This window comes from Diospyros lotus, chromosome 8, assembly GCF_014633365.1.
Source record: "Diospyros lotus cultivar Yz01 chromosome 8, ASM1463336v1, whole genome shotgun sequence".
Taxonomy (NCBI): Eukaryota; Viridiplantae; Streptophyta; class Magnoliopsida; order Ericales; family Ebenaceae; genus Diospyros; species Diospyros lotus.
Window position 1 is genome coordinate 30,635,237 of NC_068345.1, and position 24,255 is coordinate 30,659,491.

The 24,255-nt window shown below is 34.6% G+C and overlaps 2 protein-coding genes across 2 annotated transcripts; both read left to right on the top strand.

The window, feature by feature from the left end:
- The first annotated feature begins 632 nt into the window (after positions 1-632).
- LOC127808864 (uncharacterized) lies at positions 633-18,249 on the top strand. Its single transcript, XM_052347540.1, has 5 exons — positions 633-975; positions 1,064-1,175; positions 3,166-3,245; positions 3,329-3,757; positions 18,024-18,249. The coding sequence occupies exons 1-5, from the start codon at positions 781-783 to the stop codon at positions 18,141-18,143; spliced, it is 936 nt and encodes a 311-aa protein (XP_052203500.1). The 5' UTR covers positions 633-780; the 3' UTR covers positions 18,144-18,249.
- A 1,626-nt stretch (positions 18,250-19,875) lies between these two features.
- On the top strand, positions 19,876-23,084 carry LOC127808688 (naringenin,2-oxoglutarate 3-dioxygenase). The gene is made up of 3 exons (XM_052347257.1): positions 19,876-20,315; positions 21,146-21,574; positions 22,570-23,084. The coding sequence occupies exons 1-3, from the start codon at positions 19,953-19,955 to the stop codon at positions 22,882-22,884; spliced, it is 1,107 nt and encodes a 368-aa protein (XP_052203217.1). The 5' UTR covers positions 19,876-19,952; the 3' UTR covers positions 22,885-23,084.
- The last annotated feature ends 1,171 nt before the right edge of the window (positions 23,085-24,255 follow it).

Below are 24,255 nucleotides of genomic sequence, written 5' to 3' on the forward strand. Positions count from 1 at the left end.
GAAAAATTATGTTCTCCCGAATAAGTCTTCTCCACGTGACAAGGTATCACTCAACATTCACCTGGCTAAATCATTTTCTTGGGAGAATAGCAAGAGAGATATTCTCAAGAACAACTCACAACTTTGTTATTGCCCAATACAATAATAACCCATCTCAAGGCATTTCTTTTTTCAGAAATCTACTCTTTTAGAAGGGGTTTCTTCATGACTTAATCTATGTTTAATCTGTGATAACTTAGGCACCTTGCATGTATACTACGTGTCCTACTACTAATGTCCCACTACTAACATTTGAGGGATATAAATACTCACCAACCTATTTCGACAACAACGGTGATATTAATAAAAAAAAAATACATATTATATCAAATCTCAAATATGTTTACGTAATTCTTTAAAAAAACGTCAAAAACTTTATTTTTATTGTAGTTTTGTTAAAGAAATTCCATAATTATAATTTATTGTCCATTTTTTTGTTTTTGATTAAAAAATATATTTTTATCTATTAATTTTGAAAGAAGAAACTATTTATCATCACGCAAAATTATTCGGTTTATTTTATTCGGTTTATTGTATATAACAACTCCTTAAAAAAAAAAAATAGAAGAAAAAAAAGAGTAAATCAAATCAGTTGTCATCCGCTCCGCACTTCCACCGGCGTCTATAGAAGAGGCCCGCAGTCGACCGTTGAGCCATCTTTTTAATTTTAACGGTCGCAATCGCCTTCTTCCAGTTTTACGTTCTGAAAGATCCAAAACCCTAGTTTCCTCTTCTTCTTTGATGGGGACGCAGAAAAGCTCTTCCGATCGTCAAAAATGGAAGAAAATTTTCAACGCTCTCGTGCACATGTTACAGACACAACAAACCCAGCTCGAATCTCTCGCCAAAGAGAGAAAACTTCTCGAAGATCGGATAAAATTGCAGCACGAACGGTGGATATCGGATGTGAATCTGTGCAAAGACCACGTCTCTCAGGTAAGCGCTCGATTTAATTGGAATTTAGTTGTTTTTTCTGATATCAATTTAGGGTTTTTGACGAGTAGTCTTTAATTTTCTTGTTTAGATGAAGAGAGATCTTACAGTTGAAGTGATGACACGTAACTTTGAGGGAGCGAAGTCGGATCTGGTGGTGGGTCTGAAGCGCAGAGAGGCTTTTATTTACAAAGTTAAGCTAGGTGAGTTATTCCTTTTCGTGATTAATGTGTGTAATCTTTTCTTTATTCCTGTTTGAATTGGGCAAAAGAACTGTAAATTTGGGATTAGGATCCTTCTCTTAAAATTCATAGTTAATTGCTGAAATTAGCAAAGGAAATGCAAATTTTGAGCTGGACAAAGCAAAAAAATAAACCTTCTTGAATTTGTCGGTGGCTGTGTGCGCGCCAAGTACTTACTGCAAGGTTTACCACGAAACTGAGGCCCATATCTTCAACAAAGTTCCTGTTGTTTCTGAAAAAATCATTAGCAAATTTCAATCCCTATCTTACCCTCATAGCCAAAGGACGGAATTGGCTTAGAATGATGAAAGATAAAAGGAATAGGGAAAAGGAAGACCACGACCAAGGTAAGAGAGAAGACGTGAAGTAGAGGAAGAAAATGGAACAGATAGACCAGGAAGAGAAACAAAATGAAGTTTCTATTCTCATATGCCAATCAACTAGAAAAGACGAGAGATAGTACAATTCAACTAGGCAAAGATAACGACTATAAGTTATAATTCCAAGACACTAACTCCTAATTAAATGAAAAAAAAATAAATCTAAGAATATTAAAAATACTAATCCTTAAATCATTGCAACCTTTTTCTTTCCTCTTATCATCCTATAAGAACTACCAAAATTTCCCTCATTAATGCCCTGAAATTCTCCCTAGCTTAGATGAACTTGCCTATAGAAAGTAATCAGTAAGACACTACACCAAAAAATGATGGATCTAGAAGGTGAGCTGATCCTCTTTGGTCTGAGAAGCATTTGTCTATCAATGATGTCTGCGTAGTCTGCATCAGAAGAAGCATCATCCTATCTCCTGAAAACTTTTTCAATTTGATCTTTTTATGTGGGGAAGGAAATGGTGGGAGACAAGAAATGTGTCTTGAATGTTATGAGATAACAGATCATCCGTGGAAAAATTTGCTGACAGACTAAGAAACTCAAAAGTGCGTTTGGAAGGAAACAAGTTCACAATATTGAAAACATATTAGTATTCACGTTCTTAGGTAAATTAAGTGGATATGCACTATGTTGTAATAATGTGGAAGGGTCCAAGAGCTCAGAAATGAAGTTTCTTACAAATATTTTCATGGTAATCCTCAGAAGGAACTTGAATCATGGGACAGTGTCCTTCATTTAAATTTATTTCTTAATACACAGGTTAGGTACTAGTTTATAATTTTTGTTAGTCAATGCAATTATGCACCTAATATCTGAATTTTTATTAGTTAATGCAATTACCCACCTAACATCAGAGATTCAGCATGTCTAGTGGTAATGGAATAAGAATAATTAATTGTGAAAGGAAAAAATCATGAATAATAATATCCAAAGGGTTCTTGTTAGTGGACCGATTGATTAAGCTATTATAATCAAACTCCATTATTCACAATGTTAGATTCCAACTTCCTGTTTCTGCATCCATTTGTGGATGAATATGAATCCCTCGTTTTTTCTCCTCTTTCTCCTTCCCTTCTTGTTAGAATCCCCTTCCCCTTCTCTCCTATATTCTTTCTTTCTTCTCTCTCTTCTTTTCCATCTTAGTTGTATATTAATAATAGATCAAATAAAGTCCTACGCACTTGCGTTCTAGTTTGGCACATAGTTTTAAGGGGTGGCCTCTTGTTCTTGGCATCTGATTCTTGCCGAGGAACATGATATTGCATTTCAAGGCCTTGTGGTTGAGTTCTTGGTGCATTTTCGTTTCTGTGCTTGAAGGCTTGATGATATCGCCCTTAGGAATTGATTTCATGTGCTAATAAAAAGGTATTTTTATGCTCTGGGAGTGTGGCTAGTTTCCGACTTTCTTTTATATTTATTTATTTATTATTCTATAGACGGTGGTGGTGTGTTATGATGAGGTTGCTTCCTAATCATTGATTGTTATATGGACATACTATTATATGTTATTTCAAAATCTAACTATTGTACATTGAAATATGTTTCCTGGAAAATGCAGATGATGCAGTCAGTGAACTGGAGGATTTTAGACTATGGTTTGACTACCTTTCTCATAAATGCTCTGAGAATAAAAATAAAGTATGTTTCATTGTATCCTGTCCATATCTTTTACAGGCTTCCTTTCCTGAAAAATAATTCTCAATCATTTGATAAATTTGCAGGAGAACAGTTCTGAGATGTTGGCTCTCTTGTCGGAGAGGAACTTTGTTTGGAACCAGTATAAAGAGAGGGAAACTGACCTCACTAATCGGTTGAAAAGTAAAAGTGCTGAAGTTGAACAAGCAAACAGTAAAGTACAAATACTTCTCTCTAGCATGGAGCAATTACGCTCATCCAACAGTGAGAAGGATGATATGATACTAAAATTGAAGGCCAACATGGCTGAGATTGAAGCCTCCTCAGCAAAAAAGAATGAAGAAATTTCTAGACTTGCCAGAGAACTGGAGTCACTAAGAAAGGCCAGAAGTGATTCTGTTACTCCTGTATTACGGCATTGCTCAGCAGGATCTCGCTTGGGAGACAAGAATAGGGGCACTGATTCGTCAAATATCATTCCAAAGAAAGGAACGCATCCTTCACGATTTGAGAAGGTAATTAAAACACACAAATGATAAAGCTTCAATTGATTAGTCCTCTTGCATCTTCTAAGTGATTTTGGCCCATCAGTTATATTACAGATAGTGCCTGTGTTGGATTCTATGCCATGCTTATATGCTAATACTTTTAAATCCTTATTTTCTCTCCTTCAAATTATTCTGCAGAACCTTTTTGTCCAGGATATAAGCACTGTTTATTTATTTTGTCAATAGGCACAAATGACAGCCTTATAGAAGACATGGTCATGGATAATGTAGTTTTTTACAGAAAACTGATATACTTCCATTTGAAATTCACAAATTCCTATATATGGTACAAATGTAACCGCTCCATAGGAGTTGGTTATATTTTAAAAACTGCCGAACAAGGCAGTAGGAAAAGAAGTCTCCTATAAATAAAATTATAACAAACTGTACACTCAAATAAAAAAATCAAAACTGAATAATTACATATTTTCTACACTCCCCCTCAAGGTGGGTTGTAAATGTTAAGTAAACCTAGCTTGGATCTCATATCCTCAAACTTGATATTTAGTAAAGCCTTGTTTAGAATGTCTGCAATCTGAAGAGCAGTAGGTATGTAGGAAATATTGATAGTTTCATCTTCAACTTTTGCTTTTATGAAGTGCCTATCTATCTCCACATGTTTAGTTCGATCATGATGAATTGGATTTTTAGCTATGCTTATAGTAGCTTGATTATCACATAATATTTTAATTTGATCACTTGACACAATTGTAAGTTCAAGAAGCAATCGCTTTAAACACATTCCTTCACATATTCCATGAGCCATTGCTCTAAATTTAGCTTCTGCACCATCTTGGGCCACAATTGTTTGCTTCTTGCTGCGCCAAGTTACCAACTTTCCCTGTACATAAGTACAATATCCAGAAGTTGGCTTGCGATCAGTGTCAGAACCAACCCAATCTACATCAGTAAATACCTCGATATTCCATTTTTTAGTCTTCTTAAAGTATAGACCTTCCCCAGGAGTTTTCTTTAAGTATCTCAAAATATGATACAATTGGTTCATATGCTCTTTAGTGGGATTGTTCATAAATTGACTAGCTACACTTACCGCAAAACCAATATCAAGTCTTATATGTGATAGATAGATAAGTCTAACAACCAATCTCTGATATCTTCATTTGTCAACAGGAGCATTCTTCCTTTTCTCTCTATCTTTAGTTACAATCCCCATTGGATTATTTGAAGGTTCGCATTCAAGCATTCCAGTTTTCTTAAGTAGATTGAGAACATACTTACATTGAGAAACAACAATACCTGTCTTGGATCTTGTAATTTCCATCCCAAGAAAATATTTCAAATTCCCCAAGTCTCTAACTTCAAATTCATTTGCAAGAAACCTCTTGAGTTTGCTAATCTTCTCTTCATGATCTCTTGTTAGGATTATATCATCTACATACACAATAATAATGGATATTCTTCCACTAGGAGAACTGTTTATAAACAAAGTATGATCAGACTAATATTGTGAATAACCAACTTCTTTACTACTTTAATATATATGTCAAATTAAGCTCTAGGAGACTGTTTGAGACCATAAAGAGATTTCTTTAACTTACAAACCTTGATTGAATTTGTTTGATCCTCAAGACCTACGGGTATCTTCATATACACGTCATTTTCTAAATCTCCATTAAGAAAAATACTCTTGATATCTAATTGATGTAATTTCCAATCATGATTCACTGCAAGAGATAAAAGTATTTGAATTGTATTTAATTTAGCAACAGGAGCAAAAATCTCTTGATAGTCAATACCATAAGCATGTGTGAAACTTTTGCAACTAATTGGGCTTTGAACCTTTCAACACTTCCATTTGGATTCTTTCTAGAAGGCAAATTGATTACATCCCAAGTTCCATTCTTTTCAAGTGCTTTGATTTCTTCATTTACAACTTGCTTCCATTTAGGTATCTGGAGAGCTTCTTGTATATTATTAGGAACTTGTATATTATTAGATGATCTTGATCTACCAATTGCCAAAAGAAGGTAGATCAAGATCATCTAAATTCACCACTTCAAAATTAGAAACGATTTTACCTTTTTGTGTCTCTTTTGGAATTGAATTTGGTTCAGCTTCATGGTTAGTAGTGAGCTGCACTTGTTCTTCTACATGTCCTTAATCTTTCTTCCTTCTAAAATAGACATTTAACTCTTTGTTGTTAAAGTTGAAGGAGGTTGTAACTACTGTAACGAAACACTCAAAGGCTGTAAATTTGCCTGATTTTTAGTGACATAAGACTCTTTGGACTAAGAGTAGAAGGAAGGACGGTTGAAGGAGATGATTCAAACTCCCAAAACCAAAATTCTTCTAAATTCTCTGTCTCCCCAAAATGTTGGTTTTGGAATAATAGGTTGTTTTTCTAGGAAAGCTTAACATCTATAGAATGATAGAATTTCTTTGTGAGAGGAGAATAACACTTATATCGGTTGAAGGAGATGATTCAAACTCCCAAAACCAAAATTCTTCTAAATTCTCTCTCTCCCCAAAATGTTGGTTTTGGAATAATAGGTTGTTTTTCTAGGAAAGCTTAACATCTATAGAATGATAGAATTTCTTTGTGAGAGGAGAATAACACTTATATCCCTTCTGATTTGGAGTATAATTGAGGAAGATACATTTAATGGCTCTAGGAACAAATTTATCTCGATTTTGATGAGGAATAATATGAACAAAAGAAGTACAACCAAACACTTTAAGAGGTATAGATGCGATGGGACGACTGGTAATATATGCTTTGAGAAAGATGTGACATGGAGTCTGAAATTTGAGAACTCGAGAAATGGACTATACCTTTTTGAACTAGATAAGAACAACATCCCCCCAAAAAAATTTAAGAACATGAGAGGATATTATAAAAGCTCGAGTAAACATCTAACAAATGTCTGTTTTTCCTTTCAACAATCCCATTTTGTTGAGGAATATTAGGACAAGAATTTTGATGGACTATACCTTTTTGAACTAGATATGCCCCAATAATAGAATTAAAATAATCTTTGGCATTATCAATACGAAGAATTTGAATTTTGGCATTGAATTGAGTTTGAACCACGATGTGGAAGTTTTTGAATAGTTGACCTACCTCAGATTTTTCTTTCATGAGAAATACCCATGAGAGATGAGTGTGGTCATCTATGGACGAAACAAACCATCTTGCCCCAGTTACACTTTTAATTTTAGAAGGTCCCTAAACATTACAGTGAATTAATGAAAAAGGATGAGATTCTTGGTAAGTTTGATGTGGATAAGAATTGCAAACATGCTTAGATAATTGACAGACTTCACATGTAAAATCAACTGAATTTTTATTAAATAAGGATTGAGATACAAAAGATTAGAATGACCTAAACGATAGTGCCATAACATGATATCACTACCATTACTACTAGACTTAAGAGTTGAAAGGAACATTTCCCATCAATTGTCTTCAGAGTTTGTCTTCTAGAGGACTCGGTCACTTTGAACATGTAGAGTCCTAAATGCAACTTAGCACTGCCAATCATTTGTCCTGAATTGAAATCTTGAAAAATACAATGATTTAGGAAAAATTTAGTAACGCAATTCTTTTCCCGAGCAAGCTAACTAATAGATAGTAGATTACAATCCAACTTTGGAACCAATAAAACTGATTCAAGTGTAAGGATCTTGGAAATGATAACATAACCTATTCTAGACACTTTTGGTATGGAACCATTAGCAATACGCACAGTGTAATTTTTAGAACAAGGTTGAAAATCTTGAATTAGATATATATTACCGGTCATATGATCAGAAGCTCTAGAATCGACTATCCGAATACCATTGCTGTCCACTTTTTTAGCCTTAAGTGCAGCCAGAAAATTAACTTTTTGGGCTACTGTAGTTGTTGTTGAATGGGCAGTAGTTGGAGTGATTGATGTCTATTGAGCTTGGGAAATTAATTGCTGAAGAATTTCCAGTTGTTCTTTGTTGAATTGACCATTTGGAACTGCAATAGAACTCTCCTCTATTGCAGTGTGGTGTCCATGACTTTCTTTCTTAGTTTGTGATTCCCAATCAATAGGTTTGCCATGAATATTCCAGCAAGTATCTCGGGTGTGTCCTGCCTTTTTGCAGTGATCGCACCAAGATCTTCCTTTCTTGGTGCGGTGAGCATCTGTTCCTCGAGAAAGCATGGCAGAAACTTCAATAGTTAGTGGCTGATTTGCAGTGCCCATCATCACCTTCTTTCTACTTTCTTCACGTTGCACTTTTGAGGCAACTTCATGCAGATTTGGTAGAGGTTTGATGGCCAATATCCACTTCCGAAATTCATCTAAATTCTTGTTTAGACCTAGTAGAAACTTATAAATTCGCTTCTTCTCAACAATTTTCTTGTACTTTCCAGCATCGGTTTGACATTCCCATGCTATTGTCTCACACATATCAAGTTGTTGTCAATATCTTGTCAGTCGACTAAAATATTGGGTGACAGTGACATCCCCTTGATGGAAATCATGGAGAATTCCTTCAATTTCAAAGGCTTCTGCTGCATCTTTTGTGTTAGAGTATGTCTCCTTAGCGGCTATCTAGATTTCTTGTGCCGTCTCATAGAGAATAAATTTTTTTACCGACTTCATTTGTAAGCCCTGACATGACAATATTGTTTTCTGTCTTCCACACCTTGTACATTAGATCACCAGTCTTTGGTTTAGGGGCAGCACCGATGAGATAATCATCCTTTCCTCGACCACAAATGAACATCATGATTGAATGAAACCACTGCAAATAATTGTGGCTATTTAGTTTATGTCTAATAATAAGAAGAGTAGAGGAATCGGATCCTCCTATTGGGCTTGAAATTAAGGAAATTTGAGAGGAAGAAGAAACTTCAATAGTGAATGCCATTGCAGAAAAAATCACGAGAAACAGGACCCAAATGTTTGATGGAAAAGAAATGGAATCCGATATAGAATTGAGAAGAACAAATCGAAGTTATCAGATGTAGATTTGGAATGAAATCAGTCGCAGATTAGTAAAGTCAGTTACAATGTAACCAATTAAGCTATATATAAGGCTATACCACCTTGTACAGAGATATTATGAATGAATTGATTTCAAATTCTCTCATTTTCTTTGTATCCATTCTCTGTTTCTCTCTATTTTATCCCTAATTTTTCTCATCTTTCTCTCTTTCTTCTTCCACGACCGCCAACTAGAAACCCTAGATTCGAAATCTAGGTTTATTAGATAATCACCCAATTCTACTATATCTTAGTATCAAACCATGATTATCTCAATCACATCTTAGCCATTGTTATCTCAAAAGTGAGTTAATCGTGATTATCCTTGTGATTTTCTCAATCACAATTTTGACCATTAATATTTCAAAAAGAATAAACAATAAATTATCTTGATCATAGCTTGACCACCATTATCTAAAAAGATCTAGACTCCTTTTACTAAAAAACTGTCTTCAGTTGTCCCACTTGAAAGTACATTTCTGTCAACATAAAGCAACCACAAGTATCATCAAGCTAATCATCATGCAGCTTCAAGAACGAGTGAAGTTTTGAATCTATTAAACTTCTCTCGAATCACAAGCTTCATTAACATATCCATCGGATTAAAGTTTGTATGGACTTTCTTCAGAAGAATCTTGCCATCTTCTACTACATCCCGAACAAAGTGGTAACGAACATTAATATGCTTTGCACTATGACTGTTGTAATGTACACAAATCACATCCTATCTTGTCATAAACTCTCGAAGAAGTCTTTCCAAATAAATAGCTTCCTAGTAGGTATGTGAAATAGCTATATATTCAACCTTAGTAGTTGACAATGCCACAATTGATTATGACTTCGATTCACAACTAATTGCACCACCTGCCATTGAAGAAACATATCCTAGTAGACCTCCTTTGATCTCTAGGATCAGCAAAATCTGTATCGATGTAGCCAACACAATCCATTTTCACATTCTTAAAGCACAACGAAAAATTAGAAGTACCTCTCATGTATTTGAGAATTCACTTCACAGCTTCCAAATGATCATGACCAGGATTTGCCATGTATTTGCTCACAGCTCCCACTACATGTGCAATGTCAAGCCTTTTACACACCAAAACAAACATAATATTTCCTACTGTTAATGAAAACGGTACTCGAGACATTGTTTCCTTCTTTTGATTCAATGCTAGAACATTGTTCAAAAGATAACTTTACATGTTGAATAGCCACAGATCTCTTTCAATGTCTCTTTTGTGTCAATCAAATCTTCCTGCCTTTCCTCTCTCCTAAGTACCTTCATCCCGTGAATTTGATTTACAGAACCCTAAGTTCTTCATCTCAAATTCTCTAGCCAAATGAGCTTCAACATTGAAATATGCTTCTTGCACATTACCTGCAATAATCATATCATCCACACTAGGGATGACAATGGGTCAATAAATGGGTCCCATTTACCCATTTAAAGTTAAAATAATTATGAAAAATTCATAATTTGAGTCATAGAGATAATATTTATTTGACCATTTACTAAAATAAGCCCTAATTACCCATTTAAAACTGAAATAAGTTTGAAAAATTCATATTTGAAAGATATAGCCATAAGATATTTTGAACATTTACTAAATGGTGGGTATGCAAATGGGTAAATGGGCAACCCATTACCATCCAATATACAAAAACAACTATCGCCAAAGTCACAAAAATAAGCACAATGGTTTGCTTATACCAAATCGCTTATACCAACATCTAGGCGCCTGTTTTTTTTTCGTAAAACGATTTGTTCAACCAACACACCAAATTTCTTTTACCTTCTGCGATAGAGCCTTTAGGTTGTGTCATATAAATCTCTTCATTTAAGTTACCATGCAAGAAAGCAGTGTCATATCTAATTGCCAAGGTCGACCCCGAGATTTTAGGGGCCCTAAGCGAAACTTTATATGGGGCCCTCTACCTTTAAAAAAAAATTACATGTAATGAATAAGAATAATTTTTTTTTTACTATATAAAAACATTAAAAGTTACCACAATAATAGTTTAAAATTCACAATATTTCACTTTAAATTTACTCTTCTAGCATTTTTAGATGAAAAATCAATAATTAAACTATTACAATCAATTTGTTCCAACATATGTTTTTCAACAAACACCATCGCCAATCCATTCAACCTTTCTTGTGACATTATTGACCGAAGGTAAGATTTTATCAACTACAACTTTGAGAAACTGCGTTTTGCAGAGGTAACTATAACTGGTATGGTCAGAAGTATTTTATACACGATCCACACATTCGAAAAACAACAATCCATCGTTTTCATGTAGTCTAACACTTCAATTGCCGTCTTGGTCTCTTTTGACAAATATCTCACAACTTTCAGCTCAAAGAATAACTCTTGTCCATCAATATTTGAATCCGTCTTGTACCTTGAAAATTCTTCTAGCTTATCACACAATCTCTTTAAACAATCATAATCTTTAGAATATAATTTTTTTTAATCAAATAGAAATCCAAAAACATTTTTATATTCTTGAAGTTGTTCAAATCTACACTTAAGCGAAGAAAGAGCTTGATCAACTACATATAAGAAATTATCATTTCTAAAAGATTCTTCAGCTAAATGTGTTATCTCATCATTGGCATTTTTATCAAATTGTTTCTTTCTATGAATAATACACTTTTCTTGAAAAGTAGGTTCAATTTCCATTTGAGCAGTAATTTCTTTAGCAATAATCATGTCAGATTCAAATCCAGTTTTTTCTATAGGTTTCAAAAAAAGAAATAAGTGATTTCAAGTGACTTATAGCAACATCAATGACCATATCGTTACTTTGCAACATTTTGCTTATTCTATTAATAGCAAACAATATATTATACCAAATAACCATGCCAGACAAGAACTCAAAATCTATAATGTCATGTAATAATAGACTTTTAGCATCTTGAAATGCCTTAGAGTTATCACATGTTTCCATCAAGTGAGTTAAAACAACTTTTATTTGTGGAGCTTGGAATCTTATTGCTTTAGTACTTTCAACTTGACTTTCCCAACGAGTTTGTGATAGTGGCTTAAGTGTCAAGCCTTCCACATTATCTTGCAAAACTTCTCATCGCTTTGTAGAAGATGAAAACAATATATATAAGCATTGCACAATTCCAAAAAAAGATCTAGTCTTTATGCAGGAATTTGCCATATCACAAGATTAAGACTATGACAACTACACGGAGTGTAAAAAGCACTTGGATTTACTTCTAATACTCTTTTCTGCACACCTTTATGCTTTCCTTTCATATTAGAACCATTATCATAACCTTGACCTCTTTAAGTCACCAATATCAAGTGTTTGTAGAGCATTTATCAATTCATCAAATAGTCATTGCCCTAAAGAATTGTTTACCTCAAGGAATCCTAAAAAAACTCTTCTACCTTAACTGGACTTGCTGAGACAGTTACACATCGTATGATTAGAGACATCTCTTCTTCATAACTTATATTGAGTGTACAGTCAAGTATCACTTAAAAATATTTTGCTTCTCTAACTATTTTAATGATTGCATTTTGAATTTTGTGACTTAGATAAAGATAGTGAATTTCTTTTTCTTGAATAAGTCAAACGTGTTCTTTCATAGTTGGATCAAACTCAATGATCATTTCAATCAAACCTAGAAAATTCCCATTATTTTCTTCATATAATTTTTCACTACTTCTACAAAATGACAAATTATTCTTACTGAGAAAGCTAACAATTGAAACTATTCTCTCAAAAACTTTTCTCCAGTGTTTTATATCTTTGTTGATTTGATCTTGCACAGCTTTATCAATTGTTAAATTCTTTCGTAATCACCTTTCCAATTCAATCCATTTTCTCATGTTATCCATGTGCCCACTACTTGTTTCATGGTTTTTTAGTTTAGAACCAAGATTTTTCCAATCATTTGTCCTTTCATTAGCTAATTGAATATTGTTTCGTTCTTGTTTAAATAGCTTGCAACAAAAGCAAAATACTTTATCCAATGAAACGGAGTAGATCAACCATTTTCTATCACCTTTGTCACCATTTGATAAATGTTGAGTGTAATATGTAGAAGAGAAAAGCCTATTTTCTGAATCTTTAGGAAAATCAACCACATTCCCTCTTATAAGACTTTTTTCTACCAACAAGTCTATAAAATTTTGATCAATATTTTTTCAATTTTTTGGATCAGTTACTTTCAAAGGGCAAGCGAAGAATTTTGTATCAAAATTTGTATGTTTTTGCTCATTTCTATTTTCAGCATCTCCTAATTCATGATGTTTTTGCATGTCATTTTAAACCTCTTTATCCATCAAATTATCGTACTCTTCATTTTCTATTGTATTACTAATATTCCTAGTGACAAACATGTTCAACGTAGTTTTCTCTTTTCTCGTGAAAAGAGAAAAAAAAAACCGCAAGAGTTTATTCTATCTCAAGCAAGAGCATTGGACAGGTTTGTCACTAAGAACATTAGTAATACAATAGAAAATGAAGAGTATGATAATTTGGTGGATAAAGAGGTTCAAAATGACATGTTGGAACAACATGAATTGGGAGATGCTAAAAATAGAAATGAGCAAGAATATAAAAATTTTGATACAAAATGCTTAGCTTGCCCTTTGGATTTAACTGATCCAAAAAATTGAAAAAATATTGATCAAAATTTTATAGACTTGTTGGTAGAAAAAGTTCTTATAAGAGGGAATGTGGTTGATTTTCCTAAAGATTCAGAAAATAGGCATTTCTCTTCTACATCTTGCACTTGACATTTATCAAATGGTGAGAAGAGTGATAGAAAATGGTTGATCTAATCCATTTCATTGGATAAAGTATTTTGCTTTTGTTGCAAGTTATTTAAACAATATTAAATTAGCTAATGAAAGGACAAATGATTGAAAAAATCTTGGTTCTAAACTAAAAAACCATGAAACAAGTAGTGAGCACATGGATAACATAAGAAAATGGATTGAATTGGAAAGGTGATTACAAAAGAATTTAACAATTGATAAAGTCGTGCAAGATCAAATCAACAAAGATATAAAACACTGGAGAGAAGTTTTTGCGAGAATAGTTTCAATTGTTAGCTTTTTCAGTAAGAATAATTTGGCATTTTGTGGAGTAGTAAAAAATTATATGAAGAAGATAATGGGAATTTTCTAGGTTTGATTGAAATGATTGCTAAGTTTGATCCAATTATGAAAAAACATGTTCAATGTATTCAAGAAAAGGAAATTCACTATCTTTATCTGAGTTACAAAATTCAAAATGAATTCATACTCATGTTGGCAGGTGAGATTAAAAATGCGATCATTAAAACAGTTAGAGAAGCGAAATATTTTAAGTGATGCTTGACTGTACACCTGATATAAGTCATGAAGAACATATCTCTCTACTCATAAGATGTGTAAATGCCTCAGCAAGTCTAGTTAAGGTAGAAGAGTTTATTTTAGGATTCCTTAAGGTAGACTATACTTCAAGGCAAGGATTGTTTAATGAATTAATAAATTCTCAACAAACACTTGATATTGATGACTTAAGAGGTTATGATAATGGTTCTAATATAAAAGAAAAGCATAAAGATGCGCAGAAAATAGTATTAGAAGTAAATCCATGGGCTTTTTACACTCCATGTGGTTGTCATAGTCTTAATCTTGTGATATGGCACATTCCTGCATAAAGGCTAAATATTTTTTTGGAATTGTGCAATGCTTATATATATTGTTTTCATCTTCTACAAAGCGATGGGAAGTTTTGCAAGATAATGTGGAAGGCTGACACTTAAGCCACTATCACAAACACGTTAGGAAAGTCGAGTTGAAAGTATTAAAGCAATAAGATTCCAAACTCCACAAATAAAAGTTGTTTTAACTCACTTGATGGAAACATGTGATGACCCTAAGGCATTTCGAGATGCTAAAAGTCTATTACATTACATTATGGATTTTGAGTTCTTGTTTGGCATGATTATTCGGTATAATATATTTTATGCTATTAATAAAGTAAGCAAAATGTTGGAAAGTAATCATATGGTCATTGATGTTGCTATAAATCACTTATTTCTTTTTTGAAACCTATAGAGAAATTGGATTTGAATCTGACATGATTATGGCTAAAGAAATTGCTGTTCAAATGGAAATTGAACCTACTTTTCAAGAAAAACATATTATTCATAGAAAGAAGCAATTTGATAAACATGCCAATGATGAGATAACACATTCAGCTGAAAAATTTTTTAGAGTTGATTATTTCTTATATGTAGTTGATGCTCTCTTCGCATAAGTGTAGATTTGAACAACTTTAAGGATATGAAAATGTTTTTGAATTTCTATTTGATTTGAAAAAATTATATTCTACAGATGATGATTGCTTAAAGAGATTGTGTGATAAGCTAGAAGAATTTTCGAGGTACAAGACGACGGATTTAGATACTGATGGACAAGAGTTATTCTTTGACTTGAAAATTGTGAGATGTTTGCCAAAAGATACCAAGAAGGCAATTGAAGTGTTAGATTACATGAAAACGATGGATTGTTGTTTTCTAAATATGTGGATCGCATATAGAATACTTTTGATACCAGTTACAGTTGTCTCGATAGAACGCAATTTCTCAAAGTTGAAGTTGATAAAATCTTACCTTTGGTCAACAATGTCACAAGAAAGGTTGAATGGGTTGGTGATGGTGTCTATTAAAAAATGTATGTTGGAACAAATTGATTGTAATAGTTTAATTGTTGATTTTTTATTTAAAAATGCTATAAGAGTAAATTTAAAGTGAAATATTGTGAATTTTAAATTTTATTGTGGTAACTTTGAATGTTTTTATATAGTAAAAAAAATTATTCTTATTCGTTACATATAATTTTATTTTTAAATGTAGAGGGCCCCATATAAAGTTTCGCTTAGGGTCTCAGGGCCGGCCTTGCATAAACCCAGGGACATCCAATAGTTTTCCTCTATTGTGGTAGTTGAACAAGATTCCGAGTCTTGTTATGCAAGGACTCCATCTTCTCTCCTCCATTATGCATCTCTATTTGTTTGATTGAATAGACTCACAAGCCTCTTTAAAAGAAGTTGGCTCATGCTCTTCTGACAAAACAACATAAACACTAACATAATAGCATGTGGACTCAAAAGAAGTTATGATTCATCATACCTTGTTGGAGGCTTGGTAATCCTTTTAGGATGGCTTGAATCAATATCGATATCAGCAAGAGAATTCTTCTTATGAGATGGATTCAAGGGTTGAAGACTTATCTTCACTTTGAACTACCTCCTCTTGAACCATGGTCAATTTGCACATCTTGTTCAATTGAAATCTTACTCTTTTATTGCTTTAAACTGTGTTTTGAAATGAATCTTGTTTGAAAACATCATCACGCGCAGTAGAGTTATCTTGGGAGTAGTAAGATCCCACAATCTATACCCTTTTGTACCTATCTCATAGCCAAGAAAAACACACAAATTCTTTTCAATTTTGCTTCTCTTCTCCTCCTTTGGAACCCAAACATAAGCATCAACCAAACACCCGAAGGAAAGAGTACAACAGGTTTATTCGACCAAACCTCCTCAAGAGTCTTCATGACAAGTTACTGTAAGTGATCTCTATTAAGCTAAAATAACACATTCACTGCTTTAGCCCAAAATTCTGGTTTTAATTTTAAAGCGTTCAGCATGCATCTAACACATTCCATAAGAGTATGATTCATTCTCTCAACACGACCATTCTGCTATGGTGTTCCAAGAGCAGTCAAGTGACCTTTAATATCATGCTCATTAAACTCCTTTGAACAAAACTCCCCTCTATTGTCAGTTCAAAGACTTATAATTTTCAAACCTTCTTGATTTTCCACTGATACTTTAAAATTTTTGAATTTTTAAAATATATTGGATTTTCTTCTAAGCATTAAAAAACCAATACCTTACTAGAGAAATCATCAATAAAAGTCACAAAGTAAGTACAACCGGTTAACGAAACTGTAGGTACCTCACTAGTATTGGCATGAATCAAGTCTAGACAAAGATTCTATGCTACTTACCAAACAAACAATCTTTACATAATCAAGAGAAGTAGACTTAAAACCAGGAAGAAAATTTTGATTGGATAATACCTAAAGCCCACACTCGCTCATGTGTGCCAAACATTTATGCCAGCTGGTAAACGATTCTTAGTCTTAGCAATAACAACTTCCCCTACCAAATTCTCACCAATCAATATGTAAAGTTTGCCAACTAACTCTCCCTTTGTGATTACCACCCTTTTGCAATGTTAGAAAATGGGGAACATCAGAGATTGTACCCGTGCATCCATCAGACATCTTGATCTTCACATCTCAAACCCCTACTACTTGACACTCCTTGTTGCCGCCGCCCTCACAAGGACTGTAAGTATAAAACCACTCCCTATGAGGAGTTGTATGAAAAAAATGCACCAGAATCAAGAATTCATTGATTAGTAATTTTTGTTTGATGAATGGTTCACTTATTCCTTTGGTTTACAAAATTGAGTTTGCATTGAGTTGCATCATCATATTGAATGATGATTCACTGTATTTTCTTTTTCTAGAGCTTGATTGGAGATGTCCATGGAAAGTTGAAGTAAAACGTAAATTTATTTAAAATAGTCAACATTATCTGAAAATACATATGTTGCAACTGTATTATTTGGAAGTTATCGTGCTGGCTTAGTAACCTTGGGGATTTTTTTCTTTCGTTTTTCCAATCTCCTTTACAATTTTTGTTTGATGAATGGTTCACTTATTCCTTTGGGTTTGCATTAAGTTGCATCATATTGAATGATGATTCACTATATTTTCCTTTTCTAGAGCTTGATTGGAGATGTCCATGGAAAGTTGAAGTAAAACGTAAATTTATTTAAAGTAGTCAACATTATCAGAAAATACGTCTGCTGCAAATGTGTTATTTGGAAGTTATCATGTTGACTAAGTAACCTTGGGGATTTCTTTCTTTCGTTTTTCCAATCTTTTTTTCAATTTTTGTTTGATGAATGGTTCACTTATTCCCTTGGGTTTGCATTAAGTTGCATCATATTGAATGATGATTCACTGTATTTTCCTTTGCTAGAGCTTGATTGGAGATGTCCATGGAAAGTTGAAGTAAAACATAAATTTATTTAAAATAGTCAACATTATCTGAAAATACGTCAGCTGCAACTGTATTATTTGGAAGTTATCGTGCTGGCTTAGTAACCTTGGGGATTTTTTTCTTTCGTTTTTCCAATCTTCTTTCTATAGGGATCCCGCAGTTCAAAAAGAAAGGCGGATGATGGCATCCTGCTTCCAGAGGCTCCAAGATTGTTCACGTCCTCCTTCAAAGTTCCAAAACTGAAGAACTCATCTCCTCGTGTAATTTGACCCTAAACACCATTGTTTCTTTGTACCTTTCCTTCTGTCTCTCTGTTTATTACCTTTCAATTTAATTAGGGCAGCTATAGATATGTGTGTGTACATGTTGGTGTTGTGTTTATCCAATTGCTGATTGTATTAACTAACTAACTAACCTACCTCTTTGATTCTGTCCAACTTGTTCAATTGATCCAGCTAATGGAATGAAATGAATTATTTGCCCGTTCTATGTTGATTGTTGTCCATTCATTAATGGGTACTTATGGATTTGCCAATTTCTTGAACATTTCCCATTTTGGGTACTGAAAAGGCCTTTTTGGCAGCATATCACTTCACTGGGAAAATGTCCAACGATCTTTGCCTGCTTCTTGATTGCTTGCTTCACTTTGGACATTCTAAACCGACTTTCTAGTTTAAAATCTTCCTTATGACAATACAAAAATCATTGTTTGATAAAATATAATAAGAAATTATTGTCAAAATCTATATTTTCAGCTTTTATTTTTTTAAGATTTTTAAAAAATAAGAACATTGTTAAATGTAATGGTTGGTTTCTATTTTCTTGACAGCAATATAGAACACGTCTAAAGAAACACCACCATAGATGAATGAATATCTTCTAGAAGAATGTGGGTGTGGGTGGTATGACAATGACAAATTGGGATTTTGTTGGATTATTGGGGCGTGAAAGAGGTAGTAGGTGTAAGATTGGGGAAGAATGGGTTTGGTAAAGCATGAGCCGTGAGGCCAGTCTAGGAAAATGCTGAAAACAATCACGTCTCAGTTACTCCCACTATAATACCAGATTAATATTATTTAGTTATAAAATAGTAATAAAAATCATGTATAATTGTCTATATCTATTTTAAGGGTTAAAATTTAAATTTTAGTTCTTAATAAATTTACACTTAAATCCAGTCAAACAAGACTTATGAATTTCTGAGAGGATGAGACCATCCGAATCAATAGTTATTTATGACCAAAATTTTATCGAGTTTTTCATATTATAAAAAGAAAAATTAGTCAATTAAATTATTACACTGGAGTATTAAAAAAAAAAAAAAGTCTTAGACTGGATCCTACTTGGACAGCCCCATGGGCTTTGTTCTGCTGGGCAAATAAGTAGATCGCACGTGCTTCCTTCCTCAGCTACCGCATTTATCCACTAAACCTTCTCCCAACATCCCTTCAACCCAACCCCGCTGTGCCAACATGGAGCTACCGGTCACGTGATTTTTTCCGCTCCTTTTTTCTTTTCTTTTTTTCCTTTTTTGGGCTCAATTTATTAATTACTTCATATTTTCGTAAAACACAAAATGAACTTGCCAAGCCAATGAATTGATAATTTAAGATTTTAAATTATTTTCACAAGTTAATTACGTCATAAACGAGTAATGTTTAATTATTTTTAATGGTTAAAGTATAATAAATATATATTGCATTTTATTTTAAATTTAAAAATATTTTTATTACTTAATGATAAACACATCATTTTTGTAATATATTATTATTAATAAAATTATTTTGAAATAAAAATAAATAAAATACAATAATAAACATGACTTATGTTTATTTATTATACCTTAATAATTGTGATTAAGATAATGTTAATTTACCAATTAATTTATAAGTAGCAGAATCACTCACGTGGAAGGGTAGTTGCAACAAACGGATGATGAGATTCCACGTGGTCTGCCCTTTCCTGACGACATGCCATATAAATTCACCCAGATTGTGCACCGTTCCGCAACTTAGAGGTCCTTCCTTGGGGCAATTGGACGAACTGTTGAGACGGAGAGAGTGAGAGAGACTGAGGCTATGGCACCAACAACGACGCTCACATCTCTAGCAGGGGAGAAGACGCTGCAGTCGAAGTTCGTCCGGGACGAGGACGAGCGTCCGAAAGTGGCATACAATGAGTTCAGCAAGGAAATTCCGGTGATTTCTCTGACCGGAATTGACGAGGTTGACGGCCGGAGAGCGGAGATCTGCCGGAAGATCGTGGAGGCGTGCGAGGACTGGGGGGTTTTCCAGGTCGTCGATCATGGGGTGGAGGCGAGTCTTATCTCTGACATGACTCGCCTCGCTCGAGAGTTTTTCGCTCTGCCTTCCGAGGAGAAGCTCCGTTTCGACATGTCCGGCGGCAAGAAAGGTGGATTTATTGTTTCCAGTCATCTTCAGGTACCATTGCTTGTCTTGTTATACTGCACACAATTAGGAATTGTTCAAGTTCCAAGATAAGTCTCTCTGTGTTTAGTTTATAAATTGATTATACATTTTTGTTCTTCTCTGTTTCATCTGAATTTGAATTGAGATCAGAATGTGTCTTGTGTTTATTTATCAGTAAGCGTCCGTGTTTCGAACTTGAAGGAAGAAATGGCACTGTGGCAGTTGAAAAAATTAAAGTACTTATCTTCTTTCCTGTTTCGTCTGAGACGGAAATAGAGAATGTAGGAAGGAGGAGAAGAGCATTTCATTCTCATTTCCTCTTCGTTTTCTAATATTTCTTTCCTAAACATCCTTGCTGAATTACTTTTGTCCTCTTTTATTTGTTGTCAAGCCAGGAAAGTAAACTTTTAATCGTTTTCCTTACGCAATCAAATCAAAATGTAACTAATTAATTTGATTAAACATCTCATAGAAATGCGTTGGATCACTGGCAATTTATGCTTCTTAAACTTGCTCGGGTTGGGCGTATCAAATGTAGCTTCTTAACGATTAGATTTCTGATAAAAACAAACGGTTCTATTGTTTGAAAAAGTATGAAGCTGACAGAAATACTCTACTTCTTCAAACTTCTACTCACAAATTTTTTCGGAAAGCGCTGTAAAGATGGTAGTTACGTTAATTTGGAGCAACATAACGGGTAGCTGTTTCTCATTTGAGAGGAGAAAGGCACATAATCCAAATAGGTTTTAATCTAGCCAAAATTAAAGAGGGGATGAAATGGTTCTATAGTTCTTCTCATGGTGTAATGCCTAAGCTAAAGATGGTGTTATCAATTGACGCAGGGAGAGGCAGTGCAAGACTGGAGGGAGATAGTGACCTACTTTTCATACCCGATCCGGACCCGGGATTATTCAAGATGGCCCGATAAGCCGGATGGGTGGAAGGAGGTGACGAAGGCCTACAGTGAAAAGTTGATGGGCCTGGCCTGCAAATTACTCGAGGTGTTGTCTGAGGCTATGGGACTTGAGAAGGAGGCGCTTACCAATGCATGTGTTGATATGGACCAGAAAGTCGTGGTCAATTTCTACCCGAAATGCCCGCAACCAGACCTTACACTCGGACTCAAGCGCCACACGGATCCGGGTACCATTACCCTGCTCTTACAGGACCAGGTTGGGGGACTTCAGGCCACCAGAGACGGGGGCAAGACTTGGATTACTGTTCAACCAGTTGAGGGAGCATTTGTTGTTAACTTGGGCGACCACGGTCATGTAAGTATGGTTCTTCTCCCTCTAATTTGAATATAATTTTAATAAAATTGATATACAGCCAGAAAATAATGGCCGGATTAACCCCTAGATCTATCCAATCGGACCATTATTTTCAAACCGAAAATCATTTTCCTAATTTTAATGGATAATGATATATTGAACAATAGAATCGGCTAAACTATATCACTGTCCACTCATAGGGGAGGGAGAGAAATTTTTGCAATTTTGTATACTATGAAAAAACTGTATTGTATATTATTGAAAACAGTCTCTTATGATAAAATTTTTAGATACCCAAAATTGTGGGCAAACCTCAGTGTTTTATGTCTTGCAAAAATTGGAACTCCTATTTATTGATTCACATTCCATAGAAATCAAAAAGTTTGTAGATCGTTCCGGCGAATTTTCTTCCCAAAAATGTTAAAAGACAATTGGTGTGAGATTTAACTGTCTTTATCCAGCAAAAATTAACCAACAAGCATAAGGGTCGCTCAACTAATTATCATATCTAAAGGCATCATATATAAAATAACAGCTAAGACTTTGAATGTGATTATTTTCTTCTTTCTACCCTATTCTGCTATCAATAATGACCAAATTTTATAATTTTAGACGTTCCATATCTTCTATTCTCCTTTTAAGAAGGAAAATGATTTTCATAAAAAGGTTGAGAGTCCTCAAATAGTAAGAATCTAATTTTGATTGTTGAAATCTCATGATGGAAAAGATTACATGGAAAAGACTAACTTACCTTATAAATTGATTCACAATTTCTCACCCTCCATTTTTTCATCTTAATTCTCATTGAACATATAACAAAAATGTTTTCCTAGATCTTGCCAAGCCATAGCAAGTGAAATGCTAAGGTTTTGGAGTGCTGATTTTCTTCCCCTTAAAATAGTCCTTCCTTTAGGAACATGCATATATTTGAGCTAATAGATCAACCATGAATGAGAAAACTTTCTAATAAGCATTTTAATACATATGATGACCAGTACTTGAGCAACGGGAGGTTCAAGAACGCTGACCACCAAGCAGTGGTGAACTCCAACCAGAGCCGTCTGTCAATCGCCACGTTCCAGAACCCGGCGCCGGAGGCCATCGTGTACCCGCTGAAGATCAGGGAGGGGGAGAAGTCAGTGCTGGACGAGCCAATGACCTTTGCAGAGATGTACAAGAGGAAGATGAGCAAGGATCTCGAGCTTGCCAGGCTGAAGAAGCTGGCCAAAGAGAAGCAATTGCAAGAGGATGAGCTGGAAAAGGCCAAGCTTGAACTCAAATCCAAAGGCGTCGGAGAGATCTTTGCCTGAGGAGGCATCAGACCTTTCGTCCTCCAGTCCAGTGTGTACGTGTTGGCACGTCATGATGCTTGCTTAATTTTTGGGTTTGTTATATGTATTATCTATATGGGGTCTCGCTTAAATCACAGATGCTGTAATAATTCAGAGTACTGGTGAATGGATGTCGTTTTCCCTACTTTGATAACCAACACGAAAGTGATTTATGCGTCTGCCTGCATCTACTATGTATATGAAATCTCTATAAGAAGGTTTTATTCGTTCATTCAGAAAATTAAACGTATTTAGTATTAATTCTTTATTTAAAATCCAAAAATTAAAGAAATAAAACAAAGTTAAAGCTTGAACCACTTGGACTGAAGAGAAGACTGGTAAGACACCAAAACTAAGAGGAGGAGCACCGCCGCCGTCGCCACCCACGGCGAGGTGTCGGAGCCCCGGTGCCAGCAGTCACACGCCGTGCAGGGCGGTTCTCGTATGGTTGTTGTCAAGTGCACGAACAGGATCAAGAAGACCGAAAAGAGGAAGATCACAGAGAGCTGGAAATTAAGAGCAGTTTGCTTCCTCCTGGCCTTGTAGTCTGATTGACACGAGGCGTGGAGCAAGAGGATGGTGAGGAGAAAGAAGAGTAACAGAGGGAAAGGAGTTTCAAAGGTGGAGTCAAGGGTTCTCTCTCTCCACCCTCGCTTCCATTCTGGATATCTTCTATATTTCAACATCCAATCCATTGATCCGATCCCCTTCTTCTCTGTTTACGTACGTGGGTGCTATAAATTTCTCTCCCTATCTAGTCTAGGCATGCAATTGTTTTGGAGAGTTAGCCAGAATAGGGTGATATATATATATATAGCTGTGTTATGTGGTTGCTGGCTGGATGATGTGTGTATTTGCTTTAATTTGGCATACATCAATGGCAAGGGCGGGCGGAATCTCTATCCTCAGCCGATTTTCTTTCCTCTTGGGTGGGTTGATTCTAGCAGCTCCCTCAGTTCCATTGCTGGAATGAGAGAAGAGAACCATATATGTTCAAATATAGTTTCTGGGTACTAATTAATTTTATATCAATTTCCTCATTAGTTATGAACGAAGCATGTTAACTTTGTGGACTAGAATCCAGATTCTCAAGTGCTAGCTGCATCGCACTGATCGTGACACTTGGCATTGCATGCAAACATAGGACAATTTCTTCCTGCTTGATAGATTTTGATGCCATGGATGCTATAACTTTCCTGTTTTTCTTTTAAATTGATTATGGGAGTCAAGCGACTACAAAACATACAAAAAATTTAAAAAGAAGACAGAATTATCAACTTCAAAACATGTTAAATATTCATTTGTTTAAAATCAAACACAAAAAGTTGATATAAATACTAAAATAGTTTA

Bases quoted from the DNA above. Each gene is read 5' to 3' on its own strand.
- LOC127808688 (XM_052347257.1), top strand. From the start codon at position 19,953: ATGGCACCAACAACGACGCTCACATCTCTAGCAGGGGAGAAGACGCTG. The intron at 20,316-21,145 runs GTACCATTGCTT...CAATTGACGCAG, and splicing joins TTGTTTCCAGTCATCTTCAG to GGAGAGGCAGTGCAAGACTG. The intron at 21,575-22,569 runs GTAAGTATGGTT...TATGATGACCAG, and splicing joins ACTTGGGCGACCACGGTCAT to TACTTGAGCAACGGGAGGTT.
- LOC127808864 (XM_052347540.1), top strand. From the start codon at position 781: ATGGGGACGCAGAAAAGCTCTTCCGATCGTCAAAAATGGAAGAAAATT. The intron at 976-1,063 runs GTAAGCGCTCGA...TTTCTTGTTTAG, and splicing joins GCAAAGACCACGTCTCTCAG to ATGAAGAGAGATCTTACAGT. The intron at 1,176-3,165 runs GTGAGTTATTCC...TGGAAAATGCAG, and splicing joins TATTTACAAAGTTAAGCTAG to ATGATGCAGTCAGTGAACTG.